Raw genomic sequence first — 23,340 nt, 5'->3', positions numbered from 1 at the left:
TTTTTAAACAAAATAAATAAATAAATAAAATGTTTTAGATATTCACATTTTAAATGGTAACAGTAGACATACAGTCCAAAATTAAGACAAACAGTATTTGGATTTGGACATTTTCTAGTTGTCAAACTTAGTGTGACATGTCTATATGTTGTAGAACTTCATACATCCTTCATACTGTAGATCCACAAAAAATTAAATTGTGACCAGCTGGGACCAATTCATTGCAAAAATGGCTCAGAAAGTGAAGGTAGTCCTGCCAAAAGCTAAAGTATCATTTGTTTGCTGATGCCACTTGGTTTAATATGTTGGTATCTAATGCAATGACATCCATTCATTTTATGTGTGTGTTAAGTATTCAAATACCTTTTGAGGCCACTGTATGTGTCCTCATTATATATGATGGATGTCTTACCTTTAGGAGACAGACATTAGGACCCAGAGCATGATGTCAGATTTGGGAAGCAGACAGGAGCAAGCCTTGCTTCTCAAAGCTTTTGTGGCAGAGAGTGCTATAGCAGCTTTGTCAAACCATTACCATAGTTATCAAGGAAACCAGACCCACATGCTTGTGCCAGCACAGCGAGAGTCAATTACCATTGAGAGAGAATCATTTGCAGACAGAGGCCTGGCCCATTGGTATTATCACAGGTCATATTTGAATAAAGTCACCTTTCCTGGTCTCTCTATTTAGAATAAAATAAAAAAAAAACACACACAAAAAAACTAATTAGCATATTCATATTCATTATCTTCAAAAGCCAGATAAAGATATCTCATCTATCATCATCAGTCCATGATTATTTGTTTACATCCACACAGGTTGTTTACAAAAATAATGACATCAGGCTGGAGCTCTCCCGTCTTGCCCGTATTGTGGACCCCAAAATGAAGATCCAGGGAGATGTGGTGTTCAAGTGCGAGAACGTGGCCACACTGGATCCCATCTCGTTCGAGACGCCCGAGGCCTACATCAGCCTTCCCAAGTGGAATACCAAGCGCATGGGCTCCATCTCCTTTGACTTCCGTACTACTGAACCAAACGGCCTTATTCTCTTCACCCATGGGAAGCCACAGGAACGAAAGGACTCCCGCAGCCAGAAGAACACTAAAGTGGACTTCTTTGCAGTGGAGCTTCTAGATGGGAGTTTGTACCTGCTGCTGGACATGGGCTCTGGGACTATCAAAGTAAAAGCCACACAGAACAAAGTAAACGATGGGGCCTGGTACCATGTGGACATCCAACGAGATGGAAGATCAGGTCAGTATTTTAGTGGGTACTCTCTCTCGCTCTCTCTCTCTCTCTCTCTCTCTCTCTCTCTCTCTCTCTCTCTCTCTCTCTCTCTCTCTCTCTCTCTCTCTATTTTTTTCTTTAAAAGACTTTTTATGGCCTGATCTAAGGTCACATCCACACTAATACGATTTTGTCTGAAAACACAATACATTTCTATATTTATGCCCCTCATCTACACTAGAACAGGGTTTTCCTTCATCTAAATTGAGACTAAAGTCTATTATTGCATACTTTGGAAAATGATGCTGTTAGGAAACTGAAAACAGAGTTTGCTAACAAAGTGTAGAGGTGGCATAACCATTCTTAATTCTAAAAGCTCCCCCCAGACCATTTATGCAAGATGTTGCAATACTAAGATCTTCGCTAATCATATCAAGTCATTTATATGTACTGAAGAAGTTTTAAAATTACAATATCCAAAACGGCCTGTTTAATCTTAGAGGTCAGGAATATGGTAGAAAATCTAAATCACTGTGCTAGAAACCTTGACTCACCATTGGACTTAAAATATATAAAATGGCCCATTTATTATCTGCTTTCATGTGTTATTATGTCAGAAGATACATTCATATAAATACAGGGGCAGACTTGGAAGAGAAATCGGCTCGGGATTTTACATAGAAACTGGCCTTAAAAGTTGTTGAGTGTGGGGGGGGGGGGGGGGGTCGCTGTCCTTTTCTGCATATCGCTGCCCCCTTCGGCATATCGGGGCGCCATTTTGTGGCCCGTTCTGCATAACGCAGAGGCCCATTTCAGCTTATCGTGACCCATTCAGCCCCGTTTCGCTGCCGGCCCTTCAGGAAAAGTCTCAGTTCTCCAGATGGCCAGTCCTGTATAAATAAGACCCCACACATAAAATGTTTCTTTTTTTGTTTTTTTTTTTTTTTTTTTTTGTAAATAGTTTTTTTTTTAACAATGCATTGTAAGAACCCCCCACTTTGTTTCAATATTAAAACAGTCCGATTATGTTATCACTTGTGTGTTTTCCAGGAGCTTTAAGCTCTGCAGCACAAAGATAACAGCTTTAAACAAAAAAGCACAGTGGTTATTCATCATTTACAGACAGATTTTTTTTTTTTTTTTTTGTCCAACACCAACTGACATTTCCATTCACTTATACTTCAACAAAACTCTTTAATATTTAATCACTTTCTCTTTTCTCTCTGTTTTTCCTCCAGCCCATTCTTTTTTTTTTTTTTCATCGCCGTTGAATTGCTGTTACTATTTCTAAATCGATTGGCAACTACACCATATCACTTCATAGCACAGGGCCCTTGGGAGGTCTTGTAGGATATCAATAATGCAAGCTTTTTGACAGTGTCAGTTCTGAAGAGATTATCCCCATTGACCCAGTTTCCCATACGGGATACATTGTTTACATATGTGTGTCTGTCTGAGGGATCTTTAAAAGATTCACACACTCCAAATTAAGTCATAAATACAAAATAATCCTTCCGTACACCCCCTCCCCCCTTTTTCTCACCCTCTGTTACATACTCTATGTATGTCTTTCTGTCACTCTCTTCATCTCTTTCACATTATCTTCCTCTGTTGTTTGTATCTTGTAGTAGTACAGTACAGTAGATAACACTCAGAAGAAAAAGAGGACACTTTTTAAAGGGTTAGCTCAAACAAAATTGAAAGTTTGTCATAATTTGTGTTCCAAACCTCTATGACTTACTTTCTTCTGTGAAAAGAAGTGTAGCAGAATGTTTATGTTTTTATTTTTCATACAAGTATACAGTGACCAGGGGCTGTCAAGCTGCAAATTTGACAAAAAGGCACCATAAAAGTGTCATAAAAATGGTCTACACAACTGATTCACTATATTCTGGAACACTTCTCAAATGCACAACCCTAAGAATGTGTAAAAACTAAACTGTAAACTGTTATTTGAACACTAATAATAACTGCTACTATTTTAAAGGATATATCAACTCATTCCTTTGTTTCTCCGTTACTTTGTCTGACTTATCTGCAGGCACCATATCTGTCAACAGCCATCGCACTCCGTTCACTGCCAGTGGCGAAAACGAGATCTTGGACTTGGAGGGAGACATGTACCTGGGCGGTCTCCCCGACAACCGGGGTGGCCTGATCCTACCTACTGAGCTGTGGACTGCCATGCTGAACTACGGCTACGTAGGCTGTATTCGGGACTTGTTCATCGACGGCCGCAGTAAGGACATTAGGCAGATTGCCGAAGCCCAGAACGGGGCAGGGATCAAGCCTTCCTGCAATAAGATGTCAGGGAAACAATGCGACAGCTATCCGTGCAAAAACAAAGGCATATGCAAAGAAGGATGGAACCGTTTTATCTGCGACTGTACGGGCACCGGTTACTGGTCACGCACCTGTGAGAGGGGTAAGTAACCTAGACCATAGTAACCTACTATGAGCAGTGTGTTAAAAGTGATAGTTCTCCCAAAATTAAACATCCTATCATCAACCTCATGTTGTTTCTTTCATGTTAGGCAGAATTTTAGCCTCTGTCACCATTCACATCTTTATTTTCCATACAATGAAAATGAATGGTGACTGAGATTAACATTCTTCTGAACATTTCCCTTTGTGTTCCACGGAACTCAGAAAGTCATACAGTTTGGAACAACAGAGTAAGTAAAAGATGACCCAGATTTTCCTTTTTGGCTGAACTATCCCTTTAAACAAACATGGCTGAAGTACAGTGTATTTCCAGAGCAATATTTTTGTTTTGTCTCGGAATAAACAGGAAGGCGGGCATAATTTCAATTGCTACATTTGAATGAAAAAAAAAAAGATGTTGTACAATCACCGTCACGCCTGTTTGTGTAGCTTCTCACCTGTAAAATCCCGTCTGCTGCTGTTTGTAAACAGCGGATTAGCTTTCACATAACCATTGAAACTATAAGCTTATTAATATCTCAGTGAGTTGCTTTATGGAATCTGATGTTCTGTGGGGTTTGGGGAGTGCTGCATCTGAGTCAAGCTCACAATGATGTAATATCTTGGAAAAAGTCCAGTCATGCATTCAGACCTTAAGATCACAGGGATGGAGATGCTGAGCAGGAAGGATTTGCATGAAAATTAAACTGAATGAAACAATGCTAAGATGCAAATCTTGTAGTGGATGAGAGGAGAGAGCTGACCTTTTTGAATGGTTGTGGATCTTTTGTTTGAAGTCTATTGGTATGGAATGGTAGAAAGCTTCCGTATGGTCAGGGAGGCAAGAGTTCCAGGTAACCAGGTAATAGAGGGACTTCCACTGTGTCTAAGCAAAGCAAATTGTGTATTGCTCTGGCACAAATGCTAGTAACACTGTTTAGTCTGTAAGGCTAAATTAGAATTCATTTATCTGTTTGGTGTTACACAAAACACATTTTACATTCCAAACTGAGTGATAGATTGCTGCTCTGTTAATATCATTGACTTCTATACAGTATGATACATTTCTTGTGCTTTTCATCATTTGTAAATTGCTTTGAATAGAAGCATCTGCTAGATGGTCACATGTAAATGTACAACGATAAGAAATTAGAAATTTAATGTGGACTTTAGTCTCAGGTTTCCTAAAAAGAACAAAAAGTATTGGCCAAGACTCAAAAGGATATAAAGAGTAATTTATAGTCTTTGTTTGGAGTGTTTTTTTTTCTTCTCTTTTTATTAGAATGTAGAAGTAAATACTGTCCTGCAATGTAACACTCCATTGACAGAGATATAGACTGTAAATCAGCCTGCATGCACGTTCATTCGTACATGCATGTCAATCTTGATAATCAACAAGGGCATCAAACTGAGTGTGTCACCTCATGTTATACTGAGTCTGTAAGCAGAGCGAGGCACTATTCCTGTACAGACTAGAGACATGTCTAAGCATTGTCATTCAACTACAGTTCTGCCACAAGGCAAAATATTCAGCTTTCTAAGTGTCAGTCAATCACACGCCTCCACATACACACTCTTTGACACATTATTCTGACACAGATACATTCAGTTGGTAATTTGTTAGTGTTTGCATTTGTATTGTTGTGAACACTGGTAAGGAGATTTGCTGTTCATGATGTGATGGATAGCAATGAAATTTGTGTGCACCTGGACTGTGCATTTCCATGGCTTGTGTCAGAAATGTAAGCGTAGTTCTAGCAGGAAGATCTTGGGATTCATTCATCAGGTATCATATCCAATCACAATACAGCCTCAGAGCCCGCATTTCCATCATGACGATACGGTTCATGAGGGAGCCGTATCGTCATGAGGGAGCAGCTGAATGACCTCTCCCTGCTTTGGGGATAGTTTTATTTCCAAGATTGGACCAAGTATCTCATTTTATTAAATGCATCCACGAGACACTGCAGAAAAAGTGTAATATCTGATATAATGTGGGCTGAAATAACTGTGATGCCCACATACCGCCAATCTCCGCATACCTGGCTGGGAGCGCCTGCTCTCAAAACTGTTCTGGCGGATTGTGAGGACTCACATTATTGATCAGCTGTGCGTTAAACACTTCTGAATGACAAGCACTATGTTCAAAGAATTGTGTGCCAAGGTCGGACCTTTCAGTGGGCTAGTCACATCAAGCTATCGCACACTCATAACACATGCACGAATGGATCGGTATCGGCTCAGATACTGAAGTTTTAGACAGATCGGGTATCGGTCCGATGAGCCCTATCCAAATTCGATACTGTGTGTTAGTCATGTTCGTTACTATCAAGCTCCAAAAATGACATAAAAGAACAATAAAAACACCATTAAAGTAGTTCATATTACTCATTTGCATTTTATTCAAAGCCACTTGAAGACGTGTGATAGGTCTGTGAATCACAAAAGGCTGTGTTTAATAAGTAAATATATAGTATGCACGTGCAGCGCCAGCATATTAGAGAATGGCGCTGCTCTGTTGACACACACACACATATAAGCATGCATACCGCTAGCACTCGCAGCTATTTTTGGCCGTCACATGTGTGCAATATTTGAGCGCTAATCACGAACAACATCTCAGATGTAGATGCTCAATAGTTCGGTTCACTTATAATATGCATTTAGAATGGCACCGGAGGAGCATTTTACCAGAATTTGAATAAGAGGCGAATTAAACTACTATGAACTTGCCTACAAAAAGACACATACAGGAATTCCTGGAGAGTTCAGAATGTTAAAATAAAAGCCAGATGGTTTTAAAGATAAAGGTGCACGATTGAGAAATATTACTATATATTACTATTATAATATATTATTATTATTATTATTATTATTATTATTATTATTATTATCATTTGTTTACAAATTACAACAATATTTAAGTTGAATGGATTCCAAAAAATAACTGTGAATGAAAAGTGAACTGATATCTTACAACTAAATTTAACAAAAAAGAGATCTGAATCCTTTGAAGTCCAGATAAAAAAAAAAAAAAAAAATGGCTTCTTTTCTACTGATTTTGTTGCTACATTATCCAGTATACTAGTTAACAATAATGTTTTTCTTAATAAGCTACACTTTTATATTTAAATAATGTGTAGTTAGAGGTTTGTGTTTCTTTACATTTTAAAGAGCACACCCAATTAATTCCACACAATAATGTAAAGATATTCTAAACTGATTATGCAAAAAAACAACATTGGTATCAGATCGGGATCGGTATCGGCTGATAATATGATTTCCGGTATCGGAAAGAGAAAAAGTGGTATCGGTGCATCCCTAGTTACCAGCTGTCTTGCTTTTCTTCTGCTTTCTATCTTGTTTCTGAACAATAATCTAAATTGAGCAATTATATGATTTGGTGACTAAAAACAGCCATTTGGCTCCTTAATGTTTTAGTAAAGGAGCCAATGGCTCCTAAGTCATTTGTTTTGTCTGGAGCCCTGATGGGTGAAACTTTTTATTATTTTATAGTATAGGACCATGAAGGCTTCTAAACAAAGGGGCATCTCTACACTATGGGGCTTTTCCATTACGTTTGAATTCCAAGCTTCAGCAATTAAGTTCTACATACAGCTCATTTTCAGCATCTGCTGGTCAAAACATAAGCTCCCCATTCATGCTTTCTAAGTTAGTTCATTAACATATGTGTTCACTATATGGGCTCGTGGTCAGGGCAGTAACATGTAGTAGGAGGTAAATAAGGTATTTGTATGACTTTATTGAAAAAAAAAAAAAAACAGTGCTGGCAGCGCAAACGTGCCGTCCAGGTGCTTCAACTGCGGCTTGTATTCAGGTGTGCTTTTAAGCATTCTATGACGCATCAAATGTTGTTTATATATAAAAGCATTAAATTCTCTTCACATGCCAAAGCTTGTTTATCTTTGCAGGGGCTTGCATAAACAAACAAAGTCTATCCTTCAGCTAAGATACCATACAATCATATACAGAAAAAAGCAAAACAAATTGGGGCGTATTTGGTAGTCACGTTTAATGTGTTTTTGTTCATGTTTTGTGTTTCATGTCATGTGATTTTCTGTTTTATAGTCATGTGTTCCCTATCTGTCACTCACTCGACGTTGGTGTCGATGTAGTGACACTAGGGGTCACTCTTGGGAGCCCGAGACACCTCTGGTCTTTGATAAAAGGCCAATGAAAATTGGCGAGTGGTATTTGCATGCCACTCCCCCGAACATACGGGTATAAAAGGAGCTGGTATGCAACCACTCATTCAGATTTTCTCTTCGGAGCCGAACGGTCATGCTCACTGAGCTGAATACTACTGTTCATTCACCTCTGCTGGATCTGACGGCGCATTTCAGCGGCTTCTCCCTCCTCTGCACTGGTGCACTGGAGAGAACGCCCCTGGGCGCTTCGGCAGAAAAACTGGAGAGTATATTTTCTGAAAGAGCATTTTTCCCCTCTAAAAGAGTATATATTTCTCTAAAACAGCGCACACACGGAACGTCTTTTTAAAGACGCGTCTTTTTAAAGATGCTTTTCTGATTGTGTGTTATTCCTGGTTGTGCTCGTTATCTCTCGCCTTCTAACGGTCACGATCACTGTATTTCGTGTCTGGGCACTGCTCACGCGGAGACAGCGTTCGTGGATGGTCATGTTCTCATTGCAAGAATATGTCCATGGCAACGTTGCGGTCGCGGCTCGCTTTTGTAAGAAAGCGAGCCACCCCAGTGGCTCCCGCCTCGGTCCTTTTACCCACGGGTTTGAGGCCAGCGTGGCTAGCACTGGGGGCGATTTGGGGACCCCAATGGGACCGCCTCCGCCGGGTATCCCCCCGTGGCCCTCCCATTCCCCAGCATGCTCGTCTGCCCCGATCGGGCTTCCGGGTGAGTCCGCCGGCTCGTCTTACGGCGAGTTCGACCTCTTATTCGGAGCCCGCGAAAGTGATGAACTCTCGAGCGCAGCATCGGAGAACGGGCTCATCCAGTCGGAAGCCTCGGCTGGGCTCCTCCCTTCGGGGTTGATCGCCCAGTCACAGGCTGACGCGGAGGTGACAACATGCTTTCCCGGGCAGCCGCGAGCATCGGTTAGAGTGGATTTCACCGCTCTTCCCTGAACCCTCGCGGCTCGGTGATTGGTTCCTGGGCTCGTGGCGCCGCTCAAAGCCACGCCCCGCCCCGTTCCTTTCTTCCCGGAAGTGCATGAAGAGCTGACAAGGTCGCAGGAGGCACTTTTTACTGCCCGGTCCCGATCTTTTCAGCTTCCCCGCTCTCACTACCCTCGATGGTGGGGCGGCCAAGGGTTATTCGGCAATCCCCCGGTGGATAAAGGCGCTCGCGGTGCACCTATGCCCGCAGAGCGCCGCCACCTGGCGCGGGTGCCCAAAGCCCCCGTCCAAGGCCTGTAGGTTTATGTCATCTCTGACGGCTAAGGCCTACGGTGCCGCTGGACAAGCTGCCTCCGCCCTGCACGCCATGGCTCTCCTGCAAGTCCGCCAAGGCGCTAAAGGAACTGCACGAGGGTAGTTCCGCCCCGGGATTGATGCAGGAACTGCGCTCGGCGACCGACCTCGCTCTCCGAGCGACGGAGGGTACAGCGCGGTATCTCGGGTGGACGATGGCCACACTAGTGGTCCAGGAGCGCCACCTTTGGCTCAACCTGGTCAAGATGGGTGAGGCCGACAGGACACGATTCCTTGCTGCCCCCATTTCCCAGGCGGGCCTATTCGGCGACACCGTCGAGGACTTTGCCCAGCAGTTCTCGATGGTAGAGCAGTAGATGGATGCTAGCCGGCATATCCTGCCCCGACGCGGCTCAAGATCCCGCACCCCATCTACTCATCGCCAAGGGCGTCCCCCTGCGGTGACTGCACCGGCTCCGCCGCAGCCCGCCCCTTGGGCCTGGCCCCGGCATGGAGCCCACCGCAGGAAGCAGACGCCACCCGTCTCGCGGCCGCCCAGAACCCGTGAAAGGCTTCAAAGCACCCTTGAGACGGGCGACCCAGGGACAACGAAACCCTTTGCTCTGGAGCTGGTAAGCAGATCTTCATCTTTTTGTTACCTTTTGCATTTAATTGCGCTGCATGCCCAAGTGGCTGCAGTACTCAAGAGCTCAGCAAGAGTGGTTTCCTTGATCCCTGGGTCACGTATCTGGTGTGTACGGCTGGCATCACGACCACCGTCCACCACTCCATTTGGCAGGTTGGCGCTCCAGCGGCGGTCTCCTGCCCTGAGCGCCCAGCTGTGGCACAAATCCACCCCCGATGTGACAGTCTCCACGGGTCACGAGGACAGGCCTCTTCCTCCCCCATCCCAGGCTGTTCCGGGGGTGGTCACAAGGAGCCAGGTAAGTGCTTCGATGTTCTCGGACTCAGCACGGCCACGATGTGGTGTGGCACCTCGAGCTCCGCCCCGCCGCGAGGCCCCACCTGCCGGTACATCCGATGACGGTGTACCTTTGGTCCCCCTTGCGCGGAACTTGGACGCATGGCTCGCACCTTTCAGTCCATCACGAGGGCTGGTCCGGACCGTCCGACTCGGCTGCGCGATTCACTTCGCCGGGCATCAGCCCAGGTTCAGCGGTGTCCACTTCACCTTGGTGAAAGACGAAAACGCTGCTACCTTGCGCGGAGATCGCTACCCTCCTACGGAAGGATGCGATAGAACCTGTCCCTCCAGCCGAAATGAAGAAAGGGTTTTACAGCCCCTACTTCATTGTACCGAAAAAAGGCGGTGGGTTGCGGCCAATCTTGGACCTGCGAGTACTGAACAGGGCTTTACACAGACTCCCGTTCAAGATGCTGACGCAAAGACGCATTCTAGCTAGCGTCCGGCATCAAGATTGGTTCGTGGCGGTAGACCCGAAGGATGCGTACTTTCACGTCTCGATCCTTCCTCGACACAGACCCTTCCTGCGGTTCGTGTTCGAGGGTCAGGCGTATCAGTACAAAGTCCTCCCTTTTGGCCTGTCCCTGTCTCCTCGCGTCTTTACGAAGATCGCAGAGGCTGCCCTTGCCCCGTTAAGGGAGGTGGGCATTCGCATTCTCAACTATCTCGACGACTGGCTAATCTTAGCTCACTCTCGAGACGTGTTATGCGCACACAGGGACCTGGTGCTCTCACACCTCAGCCGACTAGGGCTTCGGGTCAACTGGGAAAAGAGCAAGCTCCTCCCGGTTCAGAGTATCTCTTTTCTCGGTTTGGAGTTGGACTCAGTCTCCTTGACGGCGCACCTTACGAACGAGCGCGCCCAGTCGGTGCCGGCCTGTTTGAAGGCGTTCAAACAGAAAACAGCAGTTCCGCTGAAACATTTTCAGAGGCTCCTGGGGCATATGGCATCCTCGGCGGTGGCCACCCCACTCAGGTTGATGCATATGAGGCCGCTTCAGCACTGGCTCCAGACTCGAGTCCCGAGATGGGCATGGTGCCACGGGACACACCGCGTGGCCATTACGTCGGTCTGTCACCGTCTTTTCAGCCCTTGGACCGACCTCTCATTTCTATGAGCAGGTGTTCCCCTAGAACTGGTCTCCAGGCATGTCGTGGTCATGACAGACACCTCCAAAATGGGCTGGGGCGCTGTTGGCAATGGGCACGCAGCCGCCGGCCTCTGGACGGGTCCGCGGCTGCGTTGGCACACCAACTGCCTCGAGTTACTGGCAATTCTGCTCGCCCTGTGGAGGTTCCGGCCGTTGATCCAGGGCAAGCACGTGCTAGTTCGGACAGACAGCACGGCAGCGGTAGCATATGTCAACTGCCAAGGCAGTCTGCGCTCCCGCTGTATGTCACAACTCGCCCGCCGTCTCCTCCAACGGAGTCAGCAGCACCTCAAGTCACTGCAAGCCACTCACATCCCGGGCAACCTCAACACTTCGGCGGACGCGCCGTCACAACAGGTTACCCTCAAGGGAGAGTGGAGACTCCACCTTCAGGTGGTCCAGCTGATTTGGAGTCGATTCGACAGGCACAGGTGCACCTGTTCGCCTCCCAAGAATCCTCCCACTGCCCGCTTTGGTACGCCCTGACCGAGGCCTTCCTCGGCATAGACGCGCTGGCACACAGCTGGTCCCCTGGCATTCGCAAATATGCATTTTCCCCCAGTGAGCCTGCTTGCATAGACCCTGTGCAAGGTCAGGGAGGACGAGGAGAAGGTTGTCCTGGTAAGCGCCCTATTGGCCCACCCAGATGTGGTGCTCGGACCTCACGCTCCTCGCGTCAGTTCCCCCCGGACAAATTCCCCTGAGGAAGGACCTTCTTTCTCAGGGAAGGGGCACCATCCGGCACCCGCACCCAGACCTCTGGAATCTCCATGTCTGCCCCCTGGATGGGATGCGGAAGACCTAAGCTGTCTCCCACCTGCGATGGTAGACACGTTCACTCAGGCTAGGGCTCCCTCTACGAGGTGCCTGTATGCCTTTAAGTGCCGTCTGTTCGCTAAGTGGTGTTCTTCCCGACGGGAAGACCCCCAGAGATGCGCAGTCAGATCAGTGCCTTCCTTCCTGCAAGAGAGGTTGGAAGGGAGGCTGTCCCCTTCCACCTTGAAGGTGTATGTTGCTGCCATACCAGCACACCACGACGCAGTCGACGGTAAGTCCTTAGGGAAGCATGATCTGATCATCAGGTTCCTAAGAGGCGCCAGGAGGCTGAATCCTTCCAGGCCGTGCCTCATTCCCTCATCGGACCTCTGTAGTTTTTCAGGGTCTACAGAGAGCCCCCTTTGAGCTTTGCAGTCAGCCGAGCTTAAGGCACTCTCCTTGAAGACTGCCCTCCTGACTGCGCTCACTTCCATCAAGAGGGTAGGTGACCTGCAAGCGTTCTCTGTCAGCGAAACGTGCCTGGAGTTCGGTCCGGGCTATTCTCACGTGATCCTGAGATCCCGACCGGGCTATGTGCCCAAGGTTCCCACTACTCCTTTTAGGGACCAGGTGGTGAACCTGCAAGCACTGCCCCAGGAGGAGGCAGACCCAGCCCTGTCGTTGCTGTGTCCGGTGCGTGCTTTACGCATCTATTTGGATCGCACACAGAGCTTTAGAGTCTCTGAGCAGCTCTTTGTCTGCTTTGGTGCACAGCGGAAAGGAAGCGCTGTCTCCAAGCAGAGGATCGCCCACTGGCTCATTGACGCCATAACTATGGCATATCTTGCCCAAAACATGCCGCCCCCGGTAGGGCTACGAGCCCATTCTACCCGTGGTGTAGTGGCTTCTTGGGCCCTGACCAGAGGTGCCTCTCTAACAGACATTTGCAGAGCAGCGGGCTGGGCAACACCCAACACCTTTGCAAGGTTCTACAACCTCCGGGTGGAACTGGTTTCATCCCAGGTAGTGGCACGCAACACAAGCGGATAAGCCCGGGATAGCCGGCCGGGTGTATCGCTTGCACATAGCTCCTTCCACCTCCTTTTGAGCTGAAGACGTGCGCTGTTAATTCCCAGTAGTGTTCACAAAAGTTGTTCGCTGCCGGCCCAGTACACGTGCTAACTAAGAGCCCGGTTCTGGGGTAGGTGCCCCGCATGTGGTGGTTCCCTGTAAGGCTAACCCCATGCGATCTATATCTTACGCTAATTCATTTCCCTGCTGGCAAACTGCGTCTTCCTTGGGCAGAGCCCCTCTGCCCCAGTCTCCATGTTTGTAGTAACTCCTCCCCCATTGGGCAGGATCTACCTTGAAGGCTCTCCACACGGTTGGAAAGACCATGTGATGTATTCTTCCACTTAAATATCCCTTGGGAGGGACACCCCCCGACTAGACCTGGCGGCCCAGTCGGATAATCCCCCTTCTTTTTTAGGGAGTGGAAAAAGAGAAAGGGAAAGAGGCCACGACTGGGTTAAGCCTGTCTCTATCTCTGGGTAGTTGACTTGTCCCCAAAAAGGGCCGTTCGACACTCATAACTGTGTTGGGGGAGGTTACATGTTGACCTGGTGTGCTGGCTATGAGGCACACAGCAAGTCTACCCACCACACACCGCCAGTTCACGTAACACAGTTCAGCCTTGTGGTGTTTTGTATAGTTTGTATGTTCATGTGTCTTGTTTTCATTGGTTCATTATTTGAGTCTTGTCTTTTCATTGGTTTTAGTTTATTAGTCTTGTTATCTTGTTTATAGTTCTGTCTGTTCATTGGTTGTCTTGTTACCCTTGTCCATGTATTTATACCCTCATCCTTTGTCAGGTATTGTTAATGTATCATTGGTTGGTTGTCAAGTAAAGCCATGTCAAGTCAAGTCAAGTCTAGTCCAGTCTAGTTCATGTTTATGTTTATGTTCACGGTTTTTGGTTTTCACGTTTATGAATAAACAGCACTTGGGTCCTTCACATCATCACCGTCTTCGTCTGCATGTCATTGCCAGCCGACGTTACATTGGTCATATCCTAATGATACGGGGCTCTCGGTGTGGCTCCATGCATACATTGTTAATTCTACCCATTTTCATGGTCGAAACCAAATGTGGATCACTCATTTTCTTGTCCAACAAAATAAAAGTCCATAGTACAGTGAAATACACTGTTATACAAACCCATGCACAAATAACATTCACCCTTGTTTATCTTTCGGCAAAGGGTATTCCACAACAACGTTGCCCTTATCGTAGGGACCTCACATTTCCTTGTTCATCCTTTGGCAGAGATCTTGCACAATCAACGGCCGTCCTCATTGGAGGACTCATAATCAAATATTATCTATCTTTCGGTAAATGGTATTGCACAACAACGCTGCCCTTATCATAGGGCCCTCACATTACGTTGTTATCCTTTGGCAGGGATATTGTACTAATAACGTTCACCCTTGTTTATTTTTCGGCTAAAGGAATTGCACAACAACGTCACCCTTATCGTAGGCCACTCACTTTACGTTGTTCAAAGATAATGCACAAACAACAGCCGTCCTCGTCGGAGGGCTTCTATTAAACATTAATCATCTTCAGCAATGGGTATTGTGCAACAATGTCACCCTTATTGTAGGGCTCAAACGCAACATTGTTCAACCTTCAGGCAAATCTATTGCCATTAAAGTTTGCCTTTATTGAAGGGCAAACGCAAACATTGTATATACCTTCAGCAAAGGGTATAATTAATTAATTATATTTATCACACATTTGCACATATACAGTGAAATTCCTTTTTTCACATATCCCAGCTAAGTTGGGGTCAGAGTGCAGGGTCAGCCATGATATGGCACCCCTGGAGCAGATAGGGTCAAGGGCCTTGCTCAAGTGCTGGGGCTTGAACCCCTGACCTTCTGATCAGTAACCCAGAGCCTTAACCGCTGAGCCACCACTGCCCTACACTGTTCTTTGTACAATGTAAAATGGGTATTGCACAAACAATGTTCGCCCTCATTGAAGGGCCAATCAGCATTGTCTACCCCCTGCAAAGATATTGTATAAACAAGGCTCACCCATCACAGGGGCTCTACAATTCTCATAAGCTAGCCTTCTGCGGTTATGGCACAATAGTAGCATGTCGTACAGCCTACAAAGGCTTATGGTTGCATTAATTTATATTTCTTCTTCTTTCAGATTTGTCCCTCCTCCTCTGAAGAATTGTTTGTTGTCCTGAGTCTAATCATCTGGTTTTGTATTTTCTTTTGGCGGCTTAGGTTAAATTAGGTTCAATTCATTTTGGGGGTAAGCTCCGCTCCTCAGCCTTCATTGCCTCTGGCAGGATCTGATGGTTCAAGCAGCATCGGAGCGCTAAACCGTAGGACGGGGCTTGCGCAAAATGATTAAGAAGCTTTTCATTCATATTATTTCAGTAATCTCAAGTCTTTCTGGTAGAAATGTAAGCATAAGCATAATTCTAGCAGGAAGATCTTGGGATTCATTTATCAGGCATCACATCCAATCACAATACAGCCAGCGCTTCAAAAAACTGCCAGGTGCCTCTCATTGTTCGCATACTTCCATGTTTTCATCCCCATCCCACCCCATCTCCACCAGTTTAGGTCCCGTCATGGGCGGGGGTAAGCTCCGCTCCCCTGCTGTCATCGCCTCCAGCAGGATCTGATGGTTAAAGCAGCATCGGAGTGCTGAACCGCAGGATGGGGCTTGCGCAAAATAATTAAGTAGCTTTTCATTCATGTTATTTCAATAATCTTGAGTCTTTCTGATATAACTAATAATGTAATGTTAATATTATTAGACGTTAATGTGATTAGATACCCTTAACATTCAAAAAAGCACGTTGTAATTAATACTAATACGGAGCTGTTTTTATCGCCAAACTCCCTTCATAGCCAAACTGATCTCACTGTGAATTTGTGTGAGCTCCAATGTCCAGGTGAAATGTCCACAGAGTGGTGACTAAAGTGAGTTGTAAAGCAAGTTCAACTATGAAAGTTAACATGATAATTTGGGTAGGGCTGGGTATTGAAACAGATTTCCCGATTCAATTAGATTCCGATTCATAAGCACTCGATTCGATTCAATTCTGATTTTGATATGATTTGATTCAATATCGATTCATATGGGACTATTTCAGTTATAATGTCCCTTTGGCTTACATATTAAATAAATGATCTCCCTGCTAATGCCTTTAATTATACAGGGGACCTTTTAACTAGGTATATTAGGAAAATATTAATTTGACTAATTATATTTTATTACTTTTTCATAATTTTGGTCACATTTTGGCTTTTTAAAAATGAACAAATAAATGTATTCCATCAATAAATAAGATATTATATTTAATATATTCTATTTGTTACATATTTATTGTTAAATTGCATAATTTGTACTATTTACAAGTATTTACATTGATTTGTTGAACACGTGCTAAAACCGATACTGTCTCTTTAACAAAAAACTGTATTTCTGTAAACTACACATTTAAATGAGCGCATTTTAACTAGAGATGACTCGAATGGATTTACCTCATTTGTGGAATCCATGATTAGAATTAAATGTTTTTTGTAGTTGTTTTTTATCAAGAAATGACTGCAAAGAACAGAAAGGGTATTAAAGGAGACAGTATTTAATGACAAATGGGTTGTGTGGAACTCGTCATGGACACAAATTACACGGAACAACTTTTACTCTCAACACGCTGTGAAAGGATCTTGTTGCTGAACACTTCATGACTAAACTACACAATTACTGTTGAGTGAAATGTAAACATTTACCAGCCAGTTGCCAAATATATTCACTTTAGTCGCATATTGCGAAATTTTTGTTGCAAATGCAATTGATTTCCTCTCATTGTAGTAGAGGGTTGCGCATTGAGTGAAAGATCGATTTTGGGTTTAAGAATCGATGTCGAGATCATTCAAATGAAGATCGCGATTAATCGGAAAAACTATATTTTTACCCACCCCTAAATGTTGATCTGAAATATTGATAGAATATTGGTCTTGGCAGACTAGGTCTGCTAACACTACTGAGATGCTGCATCAAGCATGTACAGGTGCATCTCAATAAATTAGAATGTCGTGGAAAAGTTCATTTATTTCAGTAATTCAACTCAAATTGTGAAACTCGTGTATTAAATAAATTCAATGCACACAGACTGAAGTAGTTTAAGTCTTTGGTTCTTTTAATTGTGATGATTCTGGCTTACATTTAACAAAAACCCACCAATTCACTATCTCAAAAAATTAGAATACATCATAAGACCAATAAAAAAAACATTTTTAGTGAATTGTTGGCCTTCTGGAAAGTATGTTCATTTACTGTATATGTACTCAATACTTGGTAGGGGCTCATTTTGCTTTAATTACTGCCTCAATTCGGCGTGGCATGGAGGTGATCAGTTTGTGGCACTGCTGAGGTGGTATGGAAGCCCAGATTTCTTTGACAGTGGCCTTCAGCTCATCTGCATTTTTTGGTCTCTTGTTTCTCATTTTCCTCTTGACAATACCCCATAGATTCTCTATGGGCTTCAGGTCTGGTGAGTTTGCTGGCCAGTCAAGCACACCAACACCATGGTTATTTAACCAACTTTTGGTGCTTTTTGCAGTGTGGGCAGGTGCCAAATCCTGCTGGAAAATGAAATCAGCATCTTTAAAAAGCTGGTCAGCAGAAGGAAGCATGAAGTGCTCCAAAATTTCTTGGTAAACGGGTGCAGTGACTTTGGTTTTCAAAAAACACAATGGACCAACACCAGCAGATGACATTGCACCCCAAATCATCACAGACTGTGGAAACTTAACACTGGACTTCAAGCAACTTGGGCTATGAGCTTCTCCACCCTTCCTCCAGACTCTAGGACCTTGGTTTCCAAATGAAATACAAAACTTGCTCTCATCCGAAAAGAGGACTTTGGAACACTGGGCAACAGTCCAGTTCTTCTTCTCCTTAGCCCAGGTAAGACGACTCTGACGTTTTCTGTGGTTCAGGAGTGGCTTAACAAGAGGAATACGACAACTGTAGCCAAATTCCTTGACATGTCTGTGTGTGGTGGCTCTTGATGCCTTGACCCCAGCCTCAGTCCATTCCTTGTGAAGTTCACCCAAATTCTTGAATCGATTTTGCTTGACAATCATAAGGCTGCGGTTCTCTCGGTTGGTTGTGCATCTTTTTCTTCCACACTTTTTCCTTCCACTCAACTTTCTGTTAACATGCTTGGATACAGCACTCTGTGAACAACCAGCTTCTTTGGCAATGAATGTTTGTGGCTTACCCTCCTTGTGAAGGGTGTCAATGATTGTCTTCTGGACAACTGTCAGATCAGCAGTCTTCCCCATGATTGTGTAGCCTAGTGAACCAAACTGAGAGACCATTTTGAAGGCTCAGGAAACCTTTGCAGGTGTTTTGAGTTGATTAGCTCATTGGCATGTCACCATATTCTAATTATTTGAGATAGTGAATTGGTGGGTTTTTGTTAAATGTGAGCCAAAATCATCACAATTAAAAGAACCAAAGACTTAAACTACTTCAGTCTGTGTGCATTGAATTTATTTAATACACGAGTTTCACAATTTGAGTTGAATTACTGAAATAAATGAACTTTTCCATGACATTCTAATTTATTGAGATGCACCTGTATTACATGCTGCTGCACAAATAGATATTACAAACGATCTCCATGTAGCAGATCTAGGCAGATGGAAGCTGGGGTGGAGGTGGGTCCCAGAGAAAAACTCTCGTAGCATCCTGCAAAGAACCAGCTTATCTGCAAAACATCCATTTAAATGTTAGACAAAGAGAGAGATGCTAGTTGGCTGGCTTCCTGATTACAAGTCAAATGGACCAATCAGCTTACACCATGCAAGCTGATTGGCTTAACATGTCACATGTGAGTGAGCTGATTGGCTAAGAGAAAACAAGTCAATCACCTTGCGCCACATAGAGTTGCATGGCTGAACTTGGTCATATGTTTTCAATAAATTATATAATACAGTGAATATGCATGTAAATTTTATTAACCGTACACCACTACACACTAACCCAAACCTAAACCTAACTTTCAGAGAAGTGCAAATTTAATCGTAGAGGAAAAAAGCAACCTCCAAATGATACTCATCATTGATTATGTGTCTATAAGTCTGCTCATGCAACATGCTATCAGTAGCGCCATAGAAAAAATAAATTTAATTGATGCAAAGATGTCTAATGAGAAATGCCACTTGTCAGTAACATGGCTGAATGGGGTTGATGTCAGGATACCATTCTCTTTAGGCTTTTTTACATGTTGTTCAGACTTTTTCTATCTATATGGGCAGTTTTTGGATAGAATAAGCTACAATGTGGACCAGACTATATGCTGATAGTCAAAATCTGGCTCTGCAAGACTACATGCCGACAGTTTAGTTCTGCTTTTTGAGTGTAACTCTGAACTAACATTCTGCCAAGAGTGCAAACCCAATTCTACCTGATGTTTGTCCAAATCTATTATCTGCTCCATAGAAGCCTGTAGCTGCTTCTCAGGCCAGACAACTGGCTGCTGTCACACACTACACTCGTGGTGCAGCGTTCAGCAGCATATTTACTGAACTTTAGATTTCACATATATAAACGGGTATAAACCTGTTAATTGGACATGCAAATTGTGTTGTACCATGTCTCTATAAGCGAGCGATGAGATAAAACTATTGCTCCGGTTTATAATCAACAAAGCTATCTTCATCGCAAGCATGCAATGTTGGAGAAATCTAATTTTGTCTCGTCACATCGTAGCGCTCTCTCATATTACAGCAAGAAAGGCAGAAATTGCAAAAATTCTTTGTGTAATAATACCATCTGTAGTGTAGAGTGAAGAGAAATGCTTAAAACAGACTTATGCACCCGTTACATCTCTCATCTTTCTAGAGCTCCATTTAATGTATGTATCCGAGGTATTTTCCTCTGCCATGTGAATCAGTCAATTTGATTAAGTATATAATAAATTCATTATAATAATATTAATACAATAACATTAATAAATTACACACAATGAAAACATATCTATCTTTGCTATACTATGCTATACTATACTGTCTGTTTTGAATATACAACATAACTGATTAGCTGCAAAGTTCTCTCAGGATTTAATCTGTTAACATTTTCAATGCATTTTATCAATATTAAACAGCCGTTTTTAAAGAAACTTGTGAGAACTGACTTGTAATCTCAAAGAGATGATTTACCCAATTGGGTAACACTTTACAAAAAGGTTCCATTTGTTAACTACATCAGTTAACATGAACTAACAATAAACACCACTTTTTTATAATTTATTAACCTTGGTTAATGTTAATTCCAACATACAGTATATTACTACATTTTCATACATTAAAATAAAAAAGTTATATATGTTAACATTAGTTCATGCTCTATGAACTAACAATGAACAATTGCATTTTGTTTAGTAACTAACTTTAACTAAGATTGATAAATTCTGTAAAATATTGTTCATTGTTAGTTCATGATAGCTAATGCATTATCTAATGTTAATGAACCCTATAGCGAGAGGGTATTTTCAACTACAGGGAACACAATAAGCCAGGATAGGTCCCGACTTCTGCCAGAGAAGGCAAATATGTTGATCTTTCTCCAGTAGATCTGCTAAGAACTGTTAGTCCTTTTGCAGTCTACCTGCATGCCCCACCCATGTTGCTCTATCTTTTGCAGGAAAATATTGTTTATTTCACTTGTTTTACATTTCCATCCTCACAGCATTAGAGTCTATAACAGTGATTTGTTCAAAACATTGCTGTTTCTTTTGCTGTAAATAATTGTTATTTATTTTACATTTCAGAAAATAAAGCAATGTTAATTCTGTTCTTAATTTTTGTTTTTTGTTTTGTTTGTTTGTTTGTTTGTTTTCGTAAAAAACAACAAAAAGAACTGATAAGAATACTGTTAAAGTACCAGATCGATAAGCAGTATTGTAAGAGAAGTCATACTGTTAAAATCTTAACGATACGCATCCATAGTGACTGTTCTGTATGCCAGCATCAGAGCCTTGAAATGATTATATGTGCAACAGCAGCCAGTGTAGAGAGACAAGGGGTGCAACATGCGCTCTCTTGAGTTCGTTGAAGAATGGCCATGCTGCTGCATTCTGGGTCATTTCTAGGTCATTTGTGGGTCATTTGTATATGCAGGAAGGCCGTCTAAAAGAGCATTACAATAGTCCAGTCTAGATATGACAAGACACTAAAGGAGTTGTGTGGCATGTTCAGAAAGGAAGGGTCTTATGTTCCTAATGTTTAGAGTGCAAATCTACATTATCGGGCTGTTTTTGTGGTCGGTAAAGTTGAGTTGGTTGCCGATGGTTACCCTTAGTTTCTGACCATTTTGGATGGTGTTATTGAAGATGAACGCTGCTGAACAATAATGTTGTGCTCAACAGCAGGGTTGGCTGGAAAGACGTGGAGCTCGGTCTTGCTAAGTTATGTTGAGTGTTAAGGAAGCCTGTGTGCTTGAATGATGGGTCCCAGTGATGTTGTGCATATAGAGAAGAGAAGTGGGCCAAACACTGAGCCCTGAGGTGCTGATGTGACTTGGATTTTAGCATGGATTGTTTTGTGAACCTGTCACAATGTAATGCAGGCTTTGCAAAGAGGCTGTTATTGAAGGATAGACAACAAATCCACTTCTCTTGAGTATGTGCAGCAACACACTGTTTCTCATTTCAAATGCAAAGAGGGTGCTTATATAGCAGGGTTGTGCACCATTCAGAACTGAATGAGGAATGCAAATTCAATAGCAATTCAATTCCTGAATTTGGTCTAAATTTGAATTGAGGTAGCAAAAAGGATGTAGAATTGCAATTCAAATTTGAATTTAAGGAAGTAGAATTAAAAAGGAATGAAATTCAAAGAAATGTTTTAAGTTTATTTTTTAATAATACATTTGATTTTTCAGTATATCATGAAACATGTTATAATATTCTTACATGCATACCAAATGGGGTATTTCCAGAAATATTGCGGTGTAAAAAAAAAAATACATAAAAAAAATCTTAGATTAGGTAAATAATACTAAAAAAACAATGAAAGCTTTACTTGATTATTGTAGTTTTTTGGCACAAGTAATGCATCTCAATGCAGCTTTTTAATTACAACATAGTTATCTGTAATTTTTTTTAAGTCAAACCAACAAGCACAACAGCGAGTTGGATTAATGCATTTATTTAAGTTTAAATTGGACTACACAATAAAGTTTATGTGGTTCAGTCCCATTCAACCTCTTCCCAGCATGCATTTGGGCATGTATAATATGGTGGCCTAATTTGGTCATTTGCATGGTTTTATTTACATTTTTGTTGTTGATTTTGTTGTCACAGCAGGTAACTTGTTTTGTGATGTCAGGATGACATTGTTTCTCTGATAAAATGACTGATTTGTTGATTGTTAACGTTGTCATGTTTTATGTACCAAGGGTCGAGGTCAGTGGCCGATTTAGGCATGGGTGACATGGGCAGCCGCCCATGTGATATTATTGGATTAAGACAGCAAGCACATCACTTTCCATGAAATACACTACCGGTCAAAAGTTTTGAAACACTTACTCATTCTTTATTATTATTATTATTATTTTATTTTATTTTTTTCACATTTTAGAATAATAGTAAAGTCATCAAAATTATGGAATAACATAAATGGAACGATGGGAATTATGTTGTGACTAAACAAAATCCAAAATAAATCAAAACTGTGTTATATTTTAGCATCTTCAAAGTAGTCACCCTTTGCCTAGAATTATGCAGAAATGTACTCTTGACATTTTCTCAACCAACTTCTTGAGGTATCACCCTGGGATGCTTTTTAAACAGTACTGAAGGAGTTCCCATCTATGTTGGGCACTTATTGGTTGCTTTTCTTTATTATTTGGTCCAATTTTTTTTATTTATTTTTTATTATTCAATTTTAGTTTTATAATTAAATAAATTAATATGTTGGCACAATTATATTTTTGTCTACAAAACTAATTTCAAACATTTAAGCATACACCTTCAAATCAAAAGATTTTTAAGATCATGAGAAACATTTCAGTCAAGTGTTTCAAAACTTTTGACCGGTAGGGTATATGTTTATAGGAATGTTGAGATGAGATCTTGAGATGCTCAGAATATTGAACAGTTTAAAACCATGTAAATAAAGGAAGAAATTGTCATAGGACTAAGTTCTATGTAAGTTCTAAGTTCTAGTAGTTTAATAAATATTTGTAAAGTTAACTTAATTTAAATATGCAATTGTTAAAAATATAAAATTAATATTTAATGTGTTCAACTAATATGTAACAGTCATAGCAGGTTGACATTTTAAGT

General features: G+C 42.6%; 1 protein-coding gene across 13 annotated transcripts in view; it reads left to right on the top strand.

Moving 5' to 3' along the window:
- Positions 1-23,340, top strand: part of LOC127411478 (neurexin-3a-like) — a 501,739-nt gene that overhangs the window by 135,018 nt on the left and 343,381 nt on the right. For all 13 annotated transcript variants that reach the window (XR_007892290.1, XR_007892289.1, XR_007892288.1 and 10 more), the window contains exons 8-9: positions 820-1,258; positions 3,273-3,656. Coding sequence is in view for 10 of the 13 variants with exons in the window: in XM_051647066.1 (XP_051503026.1) it covers positions 820-1,258; positions 3,273-3,656 (823 nt within the window). In the remaining 3 variants the exon portion in view is untranslated. The remainder of the gene's footprint in view (positions 1-819; positions 1,259-3,272; positions 3,657-23,340) is intronic.

The sequence above is a fragment of the Myxocyprinus asiaticus genome, chromosome 20 (assembly GCF_019703515.2).
Source record: "Myxocyprinus asiaticus isolate MX2 ecotype Aquarium Trade chromosome 20, UBuf_Myxa_2, whole genome shotgun sequence".
Taxonomy (NCBI): Eukaryota; Metazoa; Chordata; class Actinopteri; order Cypriniformes; family Catostomidae; genus Myxocyprinus; species Myxocyprinus asiaticus.
The sequence above is the reverse complement of the archived record's forward strand: the minus strand, read 5'-3'. Positions and strand labels throughout refer to the sequence as shown.